The 20993-nt window shown below is 36.7% G+C and overlaps 4 protein-coding genes and 1 long non-coding RNA gene across 12 annotated transcripts in view; 3 read left to right on the forward strand and 2 right to left on the reverse strand.

Annotated features, from left to right (window-relative positions):
• Positions 1-3342, forward strand: part of LOC137253785 (ATP-binding cassette subfamily G member 4) — a 265003-nt gene extending 261661 nt beyond the window's left edge. For all 5 annotated transcript variants that reach the window (XM_067791240.1, XM_067791242.1, XM_067791239.1 and 2 more), the window contains one exon: positions 1867-3342. In XM_067791240.1, the coding sequence (XP_067647341.1) occupies positions 1867-2208 (342 nt within the window). In that variant the 3' untranslated portion in view covers positions 2209-3342. The remainder of the gene's footprint in view (positions 1-1866) is intronic.
• Positions 3343-3599: 257 nt separating this feature from the next.
• RIOK1 (RIO kinase 1) lies at positions 3600-5750 on the reverse strand. The gene is made up of 3 exons (XM_067791245.1): positions 5574-5750; positions 4212-5504; positions 3600-4151 (listed from the first exon to the last, which is right to left on the reverse strand). Exons 1-3 carry the CDS (start codon positions 5634-5636, stop codon positions 3717-3719), a joined length of 1791 nt encoding a protein of 596 aa, XP_067647346.1. The 5' UTR covers positions 5637-5750; the 3' UTR covers positions 3600-3716.
• A 2135-nt stretch (positions 5751-7885) lies between these two features.
• Positions 7886-9097, forward strand: LOC137233679 (uncharacterized). The gene is made up of 3 exons (XR_010947534.1): positions 7886-8035; positions 8099-8276; positions 8338-9097. It is a non-coding gene; the product is annotated as an uncharacterized lncRNA (long non-coding RNA).
• LOC137233678 (putative nuclease HARBI1) lies at positions 8895-10416 on the reverse strand. 3 transcript variants are annotated; one of them, XR_010947533.1, is made up of 4 exons: positions 10222-10416; positions 9737-10170; positions 9529-9673; positions 8895-9469 (listed from the first exon to the last, which is right to left on the reverse strand). XR_010947533.1 is itself a non-coding variant. In XM_067756922.1 (4 exons), the coding sequence occupies exons 1-4, from the start codon at positions 10341-10343 to the stop codon at positions 9081-9083; spliced, it is 1065 nt and encodes a 354-aa protein (XP_067613023.1). In that variant the 5' UTR covers positions 10344-10416; the 3' UTR covers positions 8895-9080. The 3 variants fall into 3 exon arrangements, 2 of the variants coding, with proteins under 2 accessions (XP_067613023.1, XP_067613022.1); XM_067756922.1 differs by having other exon boundaries at positions 9737-10145; XM_067756921.1 differs by having other exon boundaries at positions 9737-10148.
• A 1176-nt stretch (positions 10417-11592) lies between these two features.
• Polr3H (RNA polymerase III subunit H) lies at positions 11593-20788 on the forward strand. 2 transcript variants are annotated; one of them, XR_010947541.1, is made up of 3 exons: positions 11593-17781; positions 19913-20007; positions 20067-20103. XR_010947541.1 is itself a non-coding variant. In XM_067756983.1 (3 exons), exons 1-3 carry the CDS (start codon positions 19897-19899, stop codon positions 20750-20752), a joined length of 744 nt encoding a protein of 247 aa, XP_067613084.1. In that variant the 5' UTR covers positions 19394-19896; the 3' UTR covers positions 20753-20788. The 2 variants fall into 2 exon arrangements, 1 of the variants encoding a protein (XP_067613084.1); XM_067756983.1 differs by lacking the exon at positions 11593-17781 and adding an exon at positions 20609-20788 and having other exon boundaries at positions 19394-20007; positions 20067-20555.
• Positions 20789-20993: the final 205 nt, after the last annotated feature.

Below are 20993 nucleotides of genomic sequence, written 5' to 3' on the forward strand. Positions count from 1 at the left end.
TAAATAATACACCTAGAATGTTGAAATTTGACATGTGGACTGATGCTGACACTCTTGATAAAAATTTTAAATTTTACGTGCTACGCGTCACCCATATGGTCGCCAAGCCTAAAAACCACCCACTGGAAGAAACTACAGGCCTGCCAAAATACTGCTCTCAGAATCGCCACGGGCTGTCTTCTTATGTCCCCAGAACACCATCTGCATAATGAGGCGAGAATACTCCCCATCAGGGAGAGAAATGAGATGCTGACCAAACAGTTTCTGTTGAATACCCAGAAACCTGGGCATCCCAACAGACATCTGATTGACGAACCAGCACCGCCTAGGGGCCTAAGGAGTCATCTCCGTAAGCATTTTGAGGAAATACGGCACCTGAGAACCCAGCCGTATGAAGCGGAAAAACACAAGCAGGTCCTTGGTGAACTCCATAGACAGGCGTCGGACCTTTATGTCGGGAATTGCCCGGTGAATCCAGTACTTGAAGAAAAATATCCAGAACTCGCAGAAGAGGAACGCATACTCCCCAGGGAAACGCGTGTCACTCTTGCTCAACTTCGTTCTGGATACTGTAACAGGTTAAACTCTTACCTATCCAGAATCAACCCCGACATACAAAATGTATGCCCTGCTTGCAATGTGTCCCCACATGACACCAACCATGTCTTTAATTGTAATGTGGAACCAACGCCTCTAACACCCCTTTCCTTATGGTCCACCCCTGTTGAAACGGCAAGTTTCCTTGGACTCCCGTTAGAGGATATTGATGACAATTTGTGATCGGTCGCGGCTATTAGGTGGGGCGAGCATTGCTACAACAACAACAACATAAAAATTTTAAAACTTTTTTAAAATGGGCGTGGCACCGACCACTTGTGATAAAATCAATTTTACAAATATTATTAATCATAAATCAAAAATCGTTAAACCTATCGTAACAAAATTCGGCAGAGAGGTTGCCTTTACTATAAGGAATGCTTTGAAGAAAAATTAACGAAATCGGTTAAGGACCACTCCCACTTTTATATAAAAGATTTTTTAAAGGGTCGTGGACGAATAAAATATCCTATATCTTTGCAAAAAGAGCATTATATCAATGATATTTCATTTCACAAGTGGATTTATAACAATACATAGGAAGATCTTTAAATTTAAAAAAATGGGCGTGGCACCACCCCTTTTGTGGCTAAGCAATTTTCTATGTCTCGGAAGCCATAACTCGAAGAAAAATGAACGGGTCGTAATGAAATTGTGTACACATATTTTCCTATAACTCCTATAGCTGAATCGGTTACGATGAATAGAGGACACACACTTTTTGGTCATAGAGGTGGAGAGCAGTGTAGAGATAAAATGGAGACACATTTCAGTTGCAACTGAGTATAATGCATACTGAAATTTAGTAGTACTAATCTTATACGCAGCAATTTCATAAGTGCAGATAAAGACATAAACTGAGCAGTTGACATAAAATTGAAGCGCATATCGCTCATTTACTTGAATAGTGTCATAACTCAAAAAACACGACTTTTGAGTTAATAACACATAAACCTACCCAAATATCATGATCTATGTTGTATAAAAAAATCTTTGTGATCAGTTAAAAATTTACCACGTGCTATTAAAATGAAAATATGCCTTTATATGCGCAAAATATGGCAGTTAAAATCTTTGAATCGCTCTCCTGGAAAATTGTGTTTTTTGAGTTATGACACTATTGAAGTAAATGAGCGATATGTATATACCTATAATAAAAAAAAAACACAACTCTAATTGTAACTGGTTGCTTCTTTTCATAAAATCTTCTTACATACATATACATAAGTAAATATGAGTGTCGCTAATTTTTGCACTTTCTTTCCACAGAATGGTAGCGCTGTTGGCCCTCTAACGATCGCACCCCTTATGGGTTTGGCCATCTATGGTTTTGATTTTGCTGCACAAATTCCTTATGCAATGAATCTTCTCATGAAATTTAGTTACGTGCGTGTTGCTGTTGTGGCATTAATCCTCGCCGTTTTCGGTTTTGATCGGCCGGAATTAGAGTGCAGTGATATTTATTGTCATTTTGGTGATCCACGGGTGTTACTCAGGTTTTTAGATATAGAGAATTTATCAATGTGGTATCTTTTCATGTTGCTCACAGTTCTTATGCTATTTTATCGAGTACTTATGTATTGTAGTTTGCGCAGGCGTTGTGGTACATAAGTGTTAGTATAAGGCAAAATGTACATTTGATTTTTAGGCTTAATTGGTAATTATGGTTATTATTTAAAATGAAATGGTGTTTGCATGGTTAATATTTGTAGCTGCTTTAAATACTTAGTTTTTTAAGTATATACCAAACAGTTAGTAAACAATTTAATGCTGTGATAAATGATATTTTTTTATTTATAACATTGTAATCATTATATATGTATATTATTTCTAATTGCTGTTTTTATGTACGGGTCCCTTTCCCTTGGAATCCAAATCTATAAATAAAGTTTTCGTTGTAAAGATGGAGATTCGGGCTATTAGCGAGCTTTGGGCAATTTTGGTCGTGGTGCTTTTGTTTAGCTATGTTTTATTAACAATTGTTTTTCTTTTTATCGGCCTATTGATAAATGATTCAAGGTTCGATTCGAGCTCAAGGACAGAACAATAATTTTTTTTTAATGATTATCGTTATTTTTTTTTTTTTTTAATTTTTCTAAATTTGAAAAATTTTATTTTGTTTTTGGAATAGTGAGTAGAAAATTTTTCAGACAACCTGCCATAGCTGCGCAGATAGATCCATTTCAAAGGGTGCTAAGCCTTCATCATCAGTACGCTTTAGGCAAGCTGCGCTGTATAGCTAAATGGTTACTTACTATTCCAAAAACAAAATACAATTTTTCAAATTTAGAAGAATTAAAAAAAAAAATATCAATAATGATCATTAGAAAAAAATTATTGTTCTGGCCTTGAGCTCGAATCGAACCTTGAATCATATTTTATTGAAATAATTTGTTAAAAATAAACGAGTGTGAGCACACAGAAATTTATTTGTACTATGGAACTATTGTGAATATTTGCACTGCATTACGCTAGATGGCAGCGCAAGTTGTAAGTTTGGGTCCGGCTCGTATGAAAAAAAAAACTAATTTTTATATGTATAATGATGTACCAAAATGTATGCCTTGTGTTACATAAATATACCGTAAAAATAAGTGAATAATAATTGCCATTTTTATACAGCTGAAACTTAATAAACATTTGTAAGATGACTTAAGATATTCCATTTTTTTAAGTATATAATACATACGTATGTAAATGTAAGCTAATGTGAAAACTTGAATAAAAATATATTTTTAAAACAAATTGCGTTATTTTAAATAATTCTTAACCATTGCATATCGAATGCTTATATTCAATGTGATCTCTACATTTTGGTGGAGACTGGATTCAATTAACTATCTAATTCTAATAAACGATTGAGACGTGTTTTAAATGCTACACTTTATTTACACATAAATATAATTTTTTTAAACAAATTTTACTGAAAATTGCAGTTAGCCCTCGTAAGGCATAATAGTAAGTAAAATTTAAACGATGTCATTTTATTTAAAAAACACTAATTGATTGTGTACTTCAATTCAAACCTTTTTTTATTTCATGCAGAAATTTTATGCTAGTTTAATATTGTCAAGTAATTTAAACTAGTACGTTGTAAATATATATTTATGAACCTAGTCTTATTTGCGAGTACTTGCTACTTTTTCTTTGCGTTTCTTCACATACTTTTTAACTTTAATTTTGCGTTTTTCTGCCTTTGCTTCTTTAATGGCCTTTTTGCGCGCTTTTTTGCTATCAGGGGACTCATCTCGTGGACGCGCAGAATTGACGAAACTTGATTCGTCCGCATCCTCTGAATTTTCCTCTTCATCATCCTCCTCCCCATCGTCATTAGTTCCAGCAGTATCGACGGTGAGTTTTTTGGTTCTCTCAATAATTTTTTTGTTATCCTCCAAATTTTTATGATTTTTAGTTTCAATAGCTTTATCTTCGTTAAGAATTTCTGGCTTATCTTGCACATTTAACTTGGCATTGAAACCAGTGATTTTGCCATAAATAAGTTCTTGCTTCGCGCCTTTTTTTGCTTTGTCTACATCACGTTCAAAGTGCCGTACCTAAAATGTAAGTAAATTTATACTGCATATACCGAATTCATAGCTTTATTCTTCACTCACTTCGTCCAAACGCTTTGGTATATATGTATTCTGCCATACTGCTTCATCAATTTTCTCTTGGGCTGTTATCGCTTCAAAATCTCGATCTTTAATCTGCTCAGATATACGCTCAAGACACTCCTCCATATTTTGCTCAGTAATTGTTTGATCTGTAATAAAATCAAATAGCTCTTTTACGGTCATTGTGGCCACCGAGCGTTTTCGAAAGAAATCGGATATGTTTGCGCAATCTTTACGCAGAAAATCGAATGCATGTGGATGATCATGTTCCACCGATTGGCTTACATCAATAATGATCAGTTGTCCATCGTGCAATAAAATATTGAATTCCGACAAATCGGCATGCACCAATTTGCATTTATTATAAATTCGCCACATAAGCACAACGCATTCCCTGTACAACTCACGTGCTCTGGACGAGCTAAGGTCAACATCTTTCAATTTTGGTGACGGCCAACCATTTTTGCCACAGAAACGCATCACAAGTACATGCGAACGTAGGAGTAAAGGTTTGGGTACTGGTACACCGGCATTATGCATGCGCAAATAGTTGCGCATTTCTTTTTCAGCCCAAGTGCGTACCATTTTACGTGGATTGTGGCGGCAATAGCCATGACGAAAACGAAATTCGCCAGAAACATATTTATCGCGATCTTTAAATATCATTATAGACGTTTTGTAGATTTTTATGGCATACTCATCATTATTTTTGGACACAGCATGATACACATTTGCTTCTTTGCCTGTGGATATACAACCATTAATTTCTTGTATAAAGCCACGATTTAGCAATTTAAAAAGTATCATTCGCGTCCTTGGATCCATAACTTGTTCGGCAGTGGCGCGATCATGCTTATCGCGCACACGTACACGTTCTTTATGGCTATCGAATGACACAAGTCGATTAGCTGCTTGTGCGCTCATATTTGCATTGGGATCATACTTTTCTACATTTATACGCGCAGAGTAGCGTCTAAGTATATTTTCATTAGGTTGGTAGCTATTTACACGCTTCGGTTGTGATGAGCCATTAGGGGGACCAGCTGTTCCGCCAGACGAATGGCTAAGTGAAATTTGCGCGTTGTGTTTCTGATAACCTGTGTAAGTTTCTTCATAGTCGTAAGCGTCGTCACTTTCTTCATTGAAGTCATAGTCTTCGCAATCATATTCTTCATTATCATGCTCCTTTCCCTGGTCTTCGGAATTGTATTGAACATTGACATTACAAGTTTTATTGTCACTGAACGTTACATGTTTCACAGCTAATTTACTAAAGTTATTCACCAAGTCATTCTGAAAAGTAAAACGATAGGCGGAAAAAAAGTAAATATTGTTAAAACAACAAGACCCAAATACACCTACTTTATATGGTACTTCTTCGTCTTCCTCAGCATCACTGAACTGATGAAGATTTGGTGCCTGCATTTATTCTGCACACTATTACAAGTATTTAAAAAAAAAATTAATTAAACTATATTAGAAATATATCAAAATCGCACGTGTTGTTATAACATCCCAAATCATTGTAAATTTTACCAAGTAGCGCAACTAACAGCTGATCGGCGAAAATTCGCACATTCACACGCACAGTTCTCGACTCAGTTTCAAAACAAAACTTTAGATTATTTAATTCAAATTTTAAAGTGAGACAATCCTTACAAATTTATGTATACAGAATATATATGGCGTTTTTGTTGTTATTAAAACAATAGTTTTATTTATATTAAGCTTTTATCATTTTTTTTTTTTTTTTGAAAAATCTCCGAACACCATTCCTTCATTATATGACATTCGACTGCCTAGTCCACTGCCTTCCACTCTATTCGCAACATAACCTCTACTTAAGCTGCCAAACTATATAGTAAACAATGTCCCAAATACTTTAGCCGTTCTTTGAACGCAATTCACAATAGCACAATAGCAAAAATTTGTCAATTCTATGGCGATGACTTATTGGAAAAATATAAAGCTATAAAGCATGGCTTACATTGTGCTCTAACGACGCGACACGTCACAACCAAATTGTTTATTCACTGCCGCACGCTACCATTTTACCACGGCTGCCCTGTTACGTATTTCCTAATTATTGTTGACAGGCGACAGAGCTCTGAATGAAATATAAATAACTGCTAAAATCAGTTGTCAACAAAAAATTGTTATAGCTTTGTGAAATTTGGGCAAAAAGTTAAAAAGTAACAAAAAATTCAGAGTTGAAGAAGAAATCTTATTTCTAAAGCTACGGAAGATGCATATGAAATGAAGCTCCTTAGACGCGTACTAGACGCTGCATACGAAATCTTTACGCTTTGATGTTGAACATGTGTACTTAAACGGAGAGATGCACATAACACGTTAGCTGTAAGGCATCAAATCCCCGGAATCATGATTCTGAATGCCGGGCCACAAAAGCCATTAATGGTTAATACAAAAACAAGCCATGTTGTCATCCCGAAGTCCTGGGATTGTAATAAAAGAAAACCGGTACTTCGGCATCTTATATTGCAAACATGAATACCTTTAATTGCTTTATTTTTTAAGTTTTAATTTCAAACCACAGAAAATCCTTTTTATCTGGTAAGGTACAGCCTACTTTAGACGTTACAAAATTAAAATATCCAATTTCAAAGGAAATATAAAAAAAATAAAAAAAAAGGCGCGATAACCTCCGAAGAGATCTAAGGCCGAGCTTCTCTTCCAATTTGCGTCGTGCTCCTCATTTTTCTAATAAATGGTTTTTATTAAATTTCTCATATTTGTACCAAAATGGATAGTCCCTGGATGATCCCAAAAAATTCTGACGTCCCAACATTATCATTTTCAAATCCCGAAATCCCGTAACCGCAAAAGATATTCGGGATTAGATGCCTTAGACGGCCCATACAACACAAAAGCCATGCGCAAATATAAAACGACGAAATTTGTGCAAATGAAAATTTGACATACACGGCCCAAAAACACCGCACAATATTTATTTTTAAAGTAGCGCAACAAATTAAAAATGTGTTTTAATTGTATAAAAAAGGCACTAATTGTTTAAAAGATCACTCTTTATTTTCCACAGTGCTGGTAATTCGTGGTATAAGTAAAAAACTCGCACCAGAAGCGTTTATTTTCCGTTGTATTTATAACATATATATTTTAATTGTAGGACCAGCTCAACTCATTGCAACACTGCGCAATATTCATTTTTCAACTAGCGCAACAAATGAAACATGTATTCCAATTGTATAAAAAACTATTATGTATTATTGAATTTGTGTGAATTTCTGTTACAAGCTAGAGATGGTCCTTACGCCTTCGATATTAACATTTTTAGGTAATAATTATTGATGTTATATTATCAGAAACCACAGGTAAACTGTGTTACCATTCACCACACACGAAGAATAAAGCATATGCAATATTTGCAGACATGCGTAAATATCAAAATCGTTTTGATTTTGGCGCAGTTCTCTGCGCAAATAGCGCAAACACTGCACACACCGAGCAAATCCTTGTGCAAATTGGTAATTGGCACAAGGATACTTGTGCCGTGTAATTGGCGTATTACACCCCTATTATGAACTCATACGATACACGATAAACGCTTGCAATCTGTTATGCCGTATTATGAAATAAATTCTAGCGTGTGAAACCCGATCGTTAGCATTTATCGTTTATCGTGGTATTGCCATACGCTAACTATCGCATCAGCTGCTCAATTTTCTACGCTCGCTATCGTTGCTCAATTTTTACACGATACGTTGCGAGTCATTTCAATAAAAGTTTAATAAAAGTAAATACAAAATTCTTACAAAATTAAAAAGAAAAAAAATTAAAAATATGTCAGTATTAAAGTTAACAACCCGAGTTTTGAAAGGCAGTGTAATCATATTGTGATTTTTCAGGCCGAGAGTTGTAAGCACAACGCGTCAGCTAGAGCGGCTTGTTTCTTTAATGGAGGAAAATACGGACCTTGCAAGAGGTTTATGCCCAAAGAATCTTTGCAAGTCACGTTGGGAGAGAATAGCAGATGAATTTAATTCAATAGGACCACCATTAAGATCTTCCGAATCATGGCAACGGGTAAGAATATTAGAAGTTGTGATCTTTCAACTGAATATAGTATTATGTATTTAAAATGTAGGTATGGAATGACTTAAAATACAAAACAAAAAAAAAGAGCGCCCATAATCGTGCAGAATGTACTGCCACAGGAGGGGGAACAAACAACACCGTCAGTTTTTCAAACCTGGTGGAAACGGTAAACAGGCTAATGAGCTACACAATTTATAACGATCCCCAGGAGAAGAATTTGGTGCAGATGTCGACGAGAATTATGGCAACGAAAATGAGCCATTTTTCAGCGTGGAGATCCTCGATGATGAGGAGGTGCCTCATAAAAATGAAGTTACATGGCGAGGTGCCTCATATAACTCGGAGAGTGAGAAAAGACGAACAGATTGCAATACTGGAACGACAAACAGCTCAGCAAGCTGAGTTCCAAAGGGAATATTTAAATACTTTTAGGGAAATAGCCGACCGTTTAGCCAATATCGAAAATATCAAAACAAAATGTTACCATTTAAAAAAAGAAAAGTTGGCCCTCAAAAAAGAAAAGCTATACTTATATAAGAGGCAACTGGAAAAACTATGTATGTGCTATAAGCACAGAAAGAAATATTAGTAAATATCATGTAATGATTAGGATTAAATTTTATTTGGAATGTATTTTTTTTTTACCTAGTATTTAAGTTTTTAAAAATTTTCGCAATGAATGTGATACTAATTTTGTACCTTATAAGTTAAAACATGTACCTTATATATGAAAACATGTACCTTTTAAATGAAAATGATTTATTTCTTCAAGCTAAAGTAAAAAGATGAATTTTAACGTAAGCACAATACCACACTTCTTCTTATTTGTTCCGCTGCTTGTCGTGAGGTAGTACCATCATTGTTGACACCATCTTCCAGAACTTCCGAATCTTCATTTTGATTTATTTCAGCTTCCACATCATCATAGGGTACATTGTAATGGTTGCATATATTGTGTAAAGCCGCACAAACATTTATAATTAAAGTGGCTTTTGGTGGAGTGTAGTGAAGGGCTCTAGCACTTATCCAACATCTAAATCTGCTCTTAAAAACCCCAATGGTTTTTTCAATCATGTTTCTAGCCTTTGAATGTCGGTTATTATACATGCTCTCTAGGGTACCTTCGTCAGCATTTCTGTAAGGCATCAACAAATAAGGAGTCAAGGCGTAACCGGCATCACCTTAATAAAACGTATGGTTAAAGTAACATATTGGACCTATTTTTGAACTATATAAATACCTAACAACCAAGTGTTAGCTTCACCATGATCATACATTGCTTCCAACTGTGGCTTTAGCACAGACATTTGAAAAACCATGGAGTTATGTGTGGCCCCTGGGTGCTTGGCATTGACATACTTAATATTCATTAAATCATCGCACATCTGAAATGTATGCACAATTAGTTTTAAAAATTTTTACATACAATTTTTCTTTTTCATACTCACTATCATTGCATTTATACTGAAGTATCCCTTCCGACAGTAATAAAGATGTTGCAAACCTTTCTCCGGTGCCACAATCTTAACGTGCGTACCATCAATGCATCCGATTACGCCTGGAATCCCGCTTGTACTAAAAAAATTTCTTTTAGCTCTCCTTTTTTCTTGCTCTGTATACTTCGATCTGATCCATTTACTGCAGAGTGCTCTTTGTAAGGCATTTAGTGTTTCCGTCAACACTATTGAAACTGTTGGTTGAGCTAATCCAACTAAAGCCTCATTTCCAACACTTTGTTGATATGATCCCTGGGCAAGAAACCTTAATGTGACACAAACTTTCAAAATATTTGGAATCGATGTCCTATTTTTTCGGGCGCGAAAACTGCCTTCACTTCTGTTAAGGCATACATGAAAGCTTCTTTTGAAAGACGGAAATTACTCTGAAAGCTATTGTTTTTTTATTAAACTTTTTTTTAATGTCAAGTACTTACAGCGTAGAGTTCATTTCAAGAAGATTGGAAGCATCTCTCAATTTTCTTCTTTCTATGGCCTCTATCCGAGTTTCGTCTATTTCTTCATTTATGTAAAAGGCAACAGAGGTTGCAGAAAACATGTTTTATTAAATATTTTAAAAACTTTTGCCACTTTACGTAAAGACAATTCAATTTGGTTATTTTTGTTTTGTTTTGCTATCTGTTTCGTATAAATTCACAAAAATTTGTAAGCAAAACTCTGCTGTCATTCACAATATTACATCTATCGGGCGTGTGGAAATCGCAATATGAAAGCTAATTTTTTACGATACGCTAGCAAGCGTTTATCGTCTATCGTATGAAAATTCATAATAGGGGCGTTAGTCAGATTTATATACAAGATACAAAGCATGAAAGCTTCTTGTAGCTAAGCGTACAGCAATGCCGGTCGCTAGTCGTACCTATGCTTGGAGAAAAAGAAGAAGAGGAAGTTTGATTACAGTTCTGTGTATGCAGATTTCTATAATTAATTACAAAACGCTTTCTATTCATTAAAAACGCGCGAAATGTATATTTTCAAAGTTAGAAAAAGTTAAATAGTCTCGTGTGCAGTTCTTAAGGCGTCTATGACGTTATCTATGTTGTGCATATTACCTTAGTGGTAGAATTTGAGAACTGAATATAAAAGCCGATGCAGCATCAGCTGTCTCTTTAAAAAGGCAATGCAGTGCTTTGCATGGCATGCTGCGACACATGTATTTTGTTTGAATCTCTCTGCTACCTATATGACACTACTTTATTTTGTCTTGGATTCCAAACTGCAAAAACTGATGAAACTTTCACCCCTATTATGAATTTTTATACGATAAACTGTAAACGCTTGCTAGCGTATCGTAAAAAATCAGTTTTCATATTGCGATTTCCACACGCCCGATAGATGTGCTATTGTGAATGACAGCAGAGTTTTGTTTACGAATTATTATGAATTTATACGAAAAAGATAGCAAAACAAAACGCAAATACTAAGCATTCAATTGTCTTTTATATAAATGTGGCAAAAGTTTTTAAAAGCTGTAATACATTCCTTCCCTAACCCCAAATGTGAGTGGACGTGTCTGCGCGCCAAAAATAAAGTGGTCAAATTAAAAAGCAATAGAGTGCCTTTTGAAAGTTTTAGACGGAAAAAAAACAAAAAAATATATTTTGTGTCGAATTGCGAGAAAGCTGCATACAAGCGTAAAGAAGCGAAAAGAATTAAGGCCCTTTGGCAATGAGAATAGCACAAAAGTGCACGTGAGGAAAAAAAAAAAAAAAGTAAAAAAGTAATTTCACCTCTTTTAAGTGTTAATTGCAACAAAATTTCGTGCAAGCAAACCTCAGGTGAGTTATCTGTTTGGCCCAACCCAAACTGTGCATAGCTGGTGACTAGGGCACCAGTTTTTGGCTCCATTTCCATTATGTTAAATTTAAACGCAAGGAAAAGTAAACCTGAAGCGGCGTCCTCGTTTTCCAAAACGACGGCGTCACCGGGAAAAGACAAATTTGTATCGATGAATACAAAAACTAATAAAACAAAAATGGAAAAGGAACCAAAAATGATTAGAATCGTTAAGATGCAGGATTTTACTTCAGTAAAAGCCCCCTTAGCATCCAACGAAAAAAATAGTAGGGTTAGGAAAAAGCTAGAGGAGAAAACAAATAACACGATGGCTGCCACCATTAATAACGGTACACAAATCACAAAACCAAAAAGTGCAGATACAGACATAGATGACACGAACAACGGACCTATACAAAACGAAAACACAAATACACATTCATGCGCACAACAGGGAAGTACATCCGCGGAAACCATTTTATACCCACCTGAATACACAGGTACCTTTTTTGTTCTTGTTGACTCATCTGCGTGCGCAGAAATGACAAATGAAAAAACGACAAATGGCTTAAATCTTTTCAGCATTTTAAAGCACATGAAAATAAGAGACATTGACCTTATTTATGCCTTAGGTAAAACTCTATACAAAATTCTGTTCAAAAGCGCGGCCGCAGCCAACAACTTTCTTTTAAACGCGAAGGTGAAAAAAAAGAACCTGAAAGCATTTGTGTCTAGATCAGCCTTCGAAACCTACGGAGTAGTTAGGGGCATTCCTACAAATTACGACGATAATGAAATTAAACTTCATGCACAATCTTCAGTGCCAATCAATTCGGTTAGGCGGTTTATGCGGAAAAACCATGACGACAACACCCTGACAAGTACCAAAACAGTTAAGCTAGGGTTTATTGGTAAAGACATACCAAATGCGATAGTTTTAGACTATGTAAGACTCCCAGTCGACTTTTATATCCCTCCCCTGCGCCAATGCCTAAAGTGCGGTAGGCTTGGCCATATCAAAAAGTCCTGCAAATCCAAAGAGAGGTGCATCAACTGCGGCCTCCCAGAATGTAACGAAGATATGTGCGTCAAAAAATGCATTCTCTGTGCAAGCACAGACCATATTGCAACTGACAAGGCTAAATGCATAGCATGGCAGAAGGAACAAACCATAAACTGGGTTAAAAACGTCTCAAAAATGTCTAGGCGTGAAACTCTGGAAACATACTTCGCGGACAGGCCTAACCGCTTTGACATCCTAGCAAGCGACGACGAGGAATTTCCGAAACTCCCAGACATAAACAACACCACGAAAGACAGGGACCGAACAATAAACAGGAAACTTACCAAAATCAGATACAGCACCATTGCATCAAGAGGTAGCGCGGAGAGAAAAAGCAAAAGACCGTCCAACGAACATAGGGAAAAGACACAAACGGAACCAGTCTACAATACACCAGAATACCTCAGGAGAAGGGTTACGGAAATAGAAAGACTGTTTCACGAACTACTGGAAATTTTACAAAAGGAGGGGGTTAGGGAACATTTGGGAGGGGCCTTAGATAAACTGACCAAACTGAAAGAAAAGTTTCATGCCAATGCACTAAACGAGGACATTATAGCTATACAAACAGGGACCGTAGTCCCACTAAACTAAGACATCATGACTGGCGCAATGAAAATTATGCAATACAACTGTCAATCCCTTAAGGCAAACATTAATACAGTAGAATATTATCTCAATCACAACGAAATAGGGATAGCCTGCTTGAGCGAAGTCTATTCAAACCATGAACAACCACATAGAAAAATCATAAATTATAATATTCTGGAAAAAAATAGAAATGACGGATATGGGGGCGTCGCCATAATATTAAAAAAAAACAATCAAATTTCATAAAATCAACTACAGTACTGACAACGACATACTTATTGTCCGCACCACCAACCTCAAACCAAATTTAGTTATATGTGCAGTATACTTCCCACATTCGATTTTAATAGAGCCATTCAAAGCAGAAATGGACAGACTCCTTTCCTTTCTCGACAACCACGAAAATGTACTAATACTCGGCGACTTCAATGCCAGAGCTAGGATCTGGGGAGACTCAACACAAACATGTAGAGGCAATAACCTACACAACATAATAGACGAGCATAACTTTTTATGTCTAAATGACGGTTCGCCCACGTTCCAAACAGACTTAACTTCAAACACAGGATCAGTTCTAGACCTATCGTTCTCCAACTGCAGCATACCCTTTAAGTGGAAAGTAGACAATGTCAGGTTGGGCGGAAGTCACCACCTCCCAATCATCATTGAAACTGTTGCAATCACAATGTCCGGCATAAAGTTCCGCTCCAACAAAAAGCTCATGGAAAATCTCAAACACATGGAAATAGAACCGGACATTGATGAAATCCACCAAAAATTCAACCAGGAAATTAAAGCTGCAACGCATGTCATTAAAGAAAACAAATCCCCCAAAGTCTGGTGGAACGAAACCGTTGCAAAAAGTTATCGATTCCTTAAAATTGCCTATCAAAAAGTTAAACGTCAACCTTCCCCGGAAAATTTTCAAATTCTTCAGGACACAAAAAAGGAGCTTATAAAAGATGTCAAAAAAGCCAAAGCCGAAAGCTTCGAACTTAAAATTAAAGAACTCAATGAAAACCCAACAACAAAAGACTCCTGGAGATTTGTAAAGGCATTGAGAGGAGATTTCAAAAACTCGAACAAATATGAATGGTCCCCAGACAATGACAAGGATTACCTTCAAATCCTAAAGGAACAAGTACCCATCTCCGCAACAATGCCAATCAACAGTGAAACAATACCAGACAATTCACTTGCAATCAGCTTTGATGAACTAAAATCCATTCTGCTGAAAAAGAAAAAGAAATCTGCCGGTGGAGTTGACGGGATAACATATGCCATGTTGAGAGCCCTACCGGATCCAACACTCAACAACATCAGAACAGTACTTAATAATGTTTTACTAACAAACAACATCCCTGAAAAGTGGCGTACCACCAAGATAGTCCCGATCCCTAAGATAGGAAAGGATCTAAGTGACCTGAACAACTTTAGGCCTATAGCCCTCATACCCGTTTTTATCAAATGCATAAATCTATGCATTAAAGACAGAATTTCCAACCTTATAGAAGAAGAACAAATACTCCCTAAGCACACCTTTGCCTATCGGAAAAACAAATCCGCAACAGTCTGTATTAATTACCTTTTGCACGAAGCTGCAATACTCAAAAGTAGAGGTCTTAAAGTCCTCATCTGCTCAACCGACATCAGCAACGCGTACAACTGCGTTAGCATAAAACAACTTAAAACCATTCTGGAACAAACCAACATCCACGATCAATATATCTGTTGGATCACAAACTTTCTGGCCTATAGGAATCTTCAGTTAGGAAAAGAAAAAATCACAACGAACGAAGGTCTTCCACAGGGAAGTGTCTGTCCCCGTGTCTCTTCAATATATATACTAAAAATTTACACACCATTGAAGACTCCAACACCAAACTGTTCCAATTCGCGGACGATTTCATTATAATGTCGTTCCACCACAACCTTGAACAAGCTTCAAATAACCTGCAAGCTAAACTCAATGAGTTCGCAAGCTGTTGTCAACAACTAAACTTATCGTTCAACCCGGACAAAACGAATGTCATGGCCTTAAGCCAAAGTTCCAAATCCATCTTTGACATCACATATCAAAATAGACCCCTTCAACAGGTACGAATAATTAAATTTCTAGGACGAAGCATAAGTGCATCCCTAGCTGTTAGTGAGCACTATGATGATGTAATAAAGCAATCCGGGTAAAACTCGAACCTCTTTAAATCAATAACGTCCATCAAGTCCGGGCTGCACCCTCAAGTAGCACTAAACTACTACAAAGCCATAGTACGTAGCAAAATTGAGTATTGCAGAACGTCCACATCCCATTGCGCCAAAACAACAAACAAAAAAATTCAAACGTACCAAAACAGCTTCCTTCGGAGAGGATTAGGCCTAACCCCCGCAACCCCAGTGCCAGTTATATATGCAATTTCAAACGAACTCCCACCTACTGAAAGAGGAAAATGGCTCACGGCTAAAGAAATAATTAACATTGTCTCTCGGGACCCCAATTTCATGCAACTTCTAGCGAATCAGCCTAACGTTAAATCTAGCTATAGCCAAACATACAACGAATACAAAGAAATTTTCGACAGACTGGAAATGGTAGACACAGCTGTACTCTCTCCCAATTAGAGTAACAACATCAACACTACCCGACAAAAAGTCTAACCTGCCCTCAAGCACAATAAAACCGATATATGCCAGCATTCTAAACCACTACGTAACGTACAACTACAGCATATTTTTCACAGATGCATCTGTTGGCACCACAGCCACAGGCTGTGGAATATATAACCATACTGACGAAGTCGAATTATTCTTCAAACTCAATCTTAAATCCTCTTCATGCTTTGGAGAAATTGTAGCGATATATATGGCATTAAAACAGGCTAGAGACAAACAATACAGGAACATCGCAATCTTCACAGACAGCCTAGGGGCGTGCCAACTCCTCTCCAAAGACCGTACACAAAACTGTTACATCTTGAAAATACATGAACTTATACAGGAGACAAACTTCGACAAAGTAGACATAATCTGGACCCCCAGTCATAAAGGCATTACAGGGAATGAAAAGGCAGACACACTCGCAAAAAACGCACTAAACTGTGATAACATAAAACTAGTCAAATTATCTAAAGAAGAAGCCCTCAGAATTATAAAAAATCAAATAATGGACACATGGTACGAAGGAACCATAAATTACGACAGAGACAAACAAACCCTTTTCGCCATGCTTTGTCCTAACAGACCAAACAAAACATGGTTTCGTAATTGCAATCTAACGCCTAAACAAATAAGAACACTAAACAGAGTTCTCGTGGGATGCACATATGACGGTGCTTACTTACAAAAAGTAGGCATAACAGATTCTAACATATGTGCATGTGGACACATCAACAACTATATCCACAAAACCTTTGAGTGTAGACTTCTAGAACACGCTCGCACAGGACTAAAAATTTTTACAGAGTGTACCAGCTTTGAACAAGTTTTCCAGGGGATCCAAATAAGATCACTCAGCTTGCAGACTTTTTTACCAAAGCAAAAGTCACTTTTTGAAATAAACATTTTATAAACATTTTAAAAAATTGAAAAGAAAAACAGAAAAAACATTTGTATTATTATCAAACACTCGTATCACCTGCAAACCGCTGGTATACCAAAGATGCTAGTACCGTCCACCACATTTCAAATACCCATCCTAAACTCCCTTTAAAAAAAAAAAAAATATATAATAATAAAAATAAAAATACGCGAATTAATGTACCAAAACTAAATAAGTCACCATTTAAATGAAATATGGCAACATTGTTCCCGACATTTTGCAAATAAGGCAAATACGCTTTACAAACATTGCTGTTCATCATAAATACATGGAAGTTATATCTATCTACATGTTCGTGTAGCAAGAAGATTATAATAAAAGGAATCCAACCATCAAAGTCTGCATTTTCGTGCAGAAACTAAAAACAAATCATAAAACAGGAGGAAAAACCTGGCGTGTGGAGACAAAGTCTCTGGCCAACAAACCCAAACCAAAAAAAAAAAAAAAAAAAAAAGCTGTAATAATAACATGTTTCCTCTGTTGCCTTTTATATAAACTCAAATGAACAATTTGACGAAACTTGCATAAAGGCCATAGAAAGAACAAAATTTACAGATGCTTCCAATCTTCTTAAAATGAATTGTAAACTGTAAGTACGGTGGCGGCCACCGTGGTGTGATGGTAGCGTGCTCCGCCTACCACACCGTATGCCCTGGGTTCACACCCCGGGCAAAGCAACATCAAAATTTTAGAAATAAGGTTTTTCAATTAGAAGAAAATTTTTCTAACGGGGTCGCCACTCGGCAGTGTTTGGCAAGCGCTCCGGGTGTATTTCTGCCATGAAAAGCTCTCAGTGAAAACTCATCTGCCTTGTAGATGTCGTTCGGAGTCGGCATACAACATGTAGGTCCCGTAAGGCCAATTTGTAGGGAAAAGCAAAAGGATTGGAAGAGAAGCTCGGCCTTAGATCTCTTCGGAGGTTATCGCGCCTTACATTTATTTTTTTAAACTGTAAGTACTTGACATACTAGAAGTAAAAAATATATTTCAGAGTATGTCTTAACAGAAGTCGAAGGCAGTTTGCGTGCCCGTAACAATAAGTCATCCATCCCAAATATTTTGAAGGTTTGTGCCACTTTAAGGTTCCTGCCCAGGGCGTTGCAACAGAGTGTTGGGAATAAGGCTTTAGTTAGATTCTTTTAGATTTTTAATATTATATTTACTTTTATTTAAATAGTTCCCAACGTATCGTGCAAAAATTTATCAACGATAGCTAGCGTAGAAAATTGAACAGCTGATGAGATAGCCTATGACAATACCACGATAAACGATAAACGCTAACGATCGGGTTTCACACGCTAGAATTTATTAAATAATACGGTATAACTAATTGCAAGCGTTTATCGTGTATCGTATGAGTTCATAATAGGAGTGTTTATCGGAGCGTCAAATTACAAGAACAATATTGCGCAAGAGAACATAGATTAGATTGATACGAATCTTTTGTTTACGCTCTCATATTTTCGCTCTCACGAGGGATTTATCTTCTAGTTGTTGCTGGCAACAATTACAGATAAATCCCTCGCGCCAGCTGAAGCGGGTGCCAGAACAAAAGTTGTGCCAGCCAAAACGAAAAACGTGCCAAAAATTGTGGTAAACTTTAGTTTGACCTACAACTGTAGAATAGCGTTCAAAAATTATGGGAAGAAGGATAAAAATACTTGTCTTAGTGTAAGTATTATTAGTTCGAAGGCGGAGGGTAAATATTATTTCCCATTCAAAAGTTATCACTAAAAACAGGTTTTGTAAATATGAACTCCCGATGCAACCAGTCCATTTTGATTACAGAACCTGGAACGCCAGACATGTAGGATAAGCCCTATCCATTAAATAATGTTAACTATTATATCATAAGTCCGATTTACAGAAATTTCAAAAGAATATATGATGATATATGAATACGGCGTCCACCGTGGTGTGATGGTAGCGTGCTCCGCCTATCACACCGTATGCCCTGGGTTCAACTCCCGGGCAAAGCAACATCAAAATTTTAGAAATGAGATTTTTCAATTAGAAGAAAATTTTTCTAAGCGGGGTCGCCCCTCGGCAGTGTCTGGCAAGCGCTCCGATTGTATTTCTGCCATGAAAAGCTCTCAGTGAAAACTCATCTGCCTTGCAGATGCCGTTCGGAGTCGGCATAAAACATGTAGGTCCCGTCCGGCCAATTTGTAGGGAAAAATCAAGAGGAGCACGACGCAAATTGGAGGAGAAGCTCGGCCTTAGATCTCTTCGGAGGTTATCGCGCCTTACATTTATTTTTTTTATTTATATGATTTTCACTGCGAGTTAAATGCGTTACAATATTTGACTAATTAATTTAATCGAAATGTTAGTTTTACTTAGATTTGTTTATATTTAACTCTAACTAGTCGTATTATTGTAAAATAACTTTAAGGAAATAAATATTTTACGACTATTATTTTATTAAATGATTGAAACTATAATCGCCGAAATGTATGTCAAAAATCCCCATTTTCAGATCTATTCATTTTTGTTTGGGGTGGCATCATTGATAAATGTTATAACAAATGTGCATTTTGACAGCGCTCTCTCGAAACAAAGAGTTGCAAATCCATTCATCTATGCAAGAGAAAGCAAGACCAATATTCCCCCAAAATTAATGATTTTGTCATGTTATTGTTTACATTTAGAATTTTATTTTTCATAAATTTTTTTCACAGTAGAAACAATGTAAATAACGCAGGAGCATTATATTGCGCTCTGCTAGTTCACATTAGGCAATAACAAATCACGTGATCCAATTACTTTGGAATTTTGACGTCTATGCAGAAGATATCACACTTTGTTATCATTCACAATGATTGTTAGAGTACTCCAACATGAAGAAAATGGAACTCGTAATCCAACAACAGCTTCTGCACACCTATTGGTATCACGATTTCCCAGCTGGTTTTTTCAGCTTTTTCCCAAATTTTTGCAAATATTTATGTAAAGTAGCCAAAACAAAGGCCACTGACAGCTTAGGATCAGCTGTAAGGACAAGTTTAAAAATGAGATAACTTAATAATTGTACCAAAAGTAAATGTTATAAAAACGCTAACAAAAATGTTTGTGCTCGCAGAATTGAAGGACACCATCCGAATAGCACCGGATCAGTTTCATTTGAAATTGGTGGAGGCAATTAGGGACGAGATCAACCGAAAATTGGCCAACAAAGTAAGTTCCATCTATGTATGTGTATGTGAAATCACTAAACTTGCATTTTATTGTAACAGGTTTTATTAAATTTGGGCCTCTGCATTGCGCTCAAAGACATCGTATCCCTTAAAGATTCAATAATCCTACCGGGGGATGGCGCTTCCCATACAGAAGTTCTCTTTCGTTATATTGTTTTTCGTCCAGCAATTGGCAGCATAGTCACTGGTAAAATACGCAGCTGCAGTCGTGAAGGTGTACACGTTACCCTTGGATTCTTCGATGATATATTAATACCGCCATCTGCATTACAACATCCTTCCCGTTTCGAGGAAGCTGAACAAGCTTGGGTATGGGAATATCCACTAGAGGATGGTGCTAAGCATGACTTATTCATGGATATAGGAGAACCAATCAAATTTCGTGTGTCACGTGAAATTTTCGAAGAAAATTCACCAATTGGACCACCAAAAACAGACACACAACAATCAGGTTCAGCAGCGGGTGCATCCGCCGGACAACCAGCATCTACACAACAAACAGAAATAAAGACTCCATACCGGATAGTGGTGTGTATAAAAAAAATTTAGATATATTAGTGAATATAACATGTTTATTTTAGGCTGCTATTAATGAATCTGGGCTGGGTGTCTTATCCTGGTGGGATCAGCAGAATCAGAGCGCAGAGGAAGGAAATGACAACGAAGATGAGGATAATATTGAATATGAAAATGACGAAGATGGCGAGGGCGCTTATGAGGAATGAAATAAAAAACTATGTGTTGGTAGAAAAACGGAAAAATGCATTACTTTTTTCTTTAATTTGTGCTAAACACTACTTAGCCGGCAATGTCTAGGTGCTTTTAATGTTGTTGTTGTAGCGATAAAGACACTCCCCGAAGGCTTTGGGAGGCCAGTAACAAGCACCATTAAGGTACTAGCCAGACCATCTAGGGAACGATTTGGTATGACCACATGAAACCTTCTAGGCCAATCCGCCCTCTCAC

Source organism: Eurosta solidaginis, chromosome 5 (genome assembly GCF_040869045.1).
Source record: "Eurosta solidaginis isolate ZX-2024a chromosome 5, ASM4086904v1, whole genome shotgun sequence".
In the NCBI taxonomy this organism is placed as follows: Eukaryota; Metazoa; Arthropoda; class Insecta; order Diptera; family Tephritidae; genus Eurosta; species Eurosta solidaginis.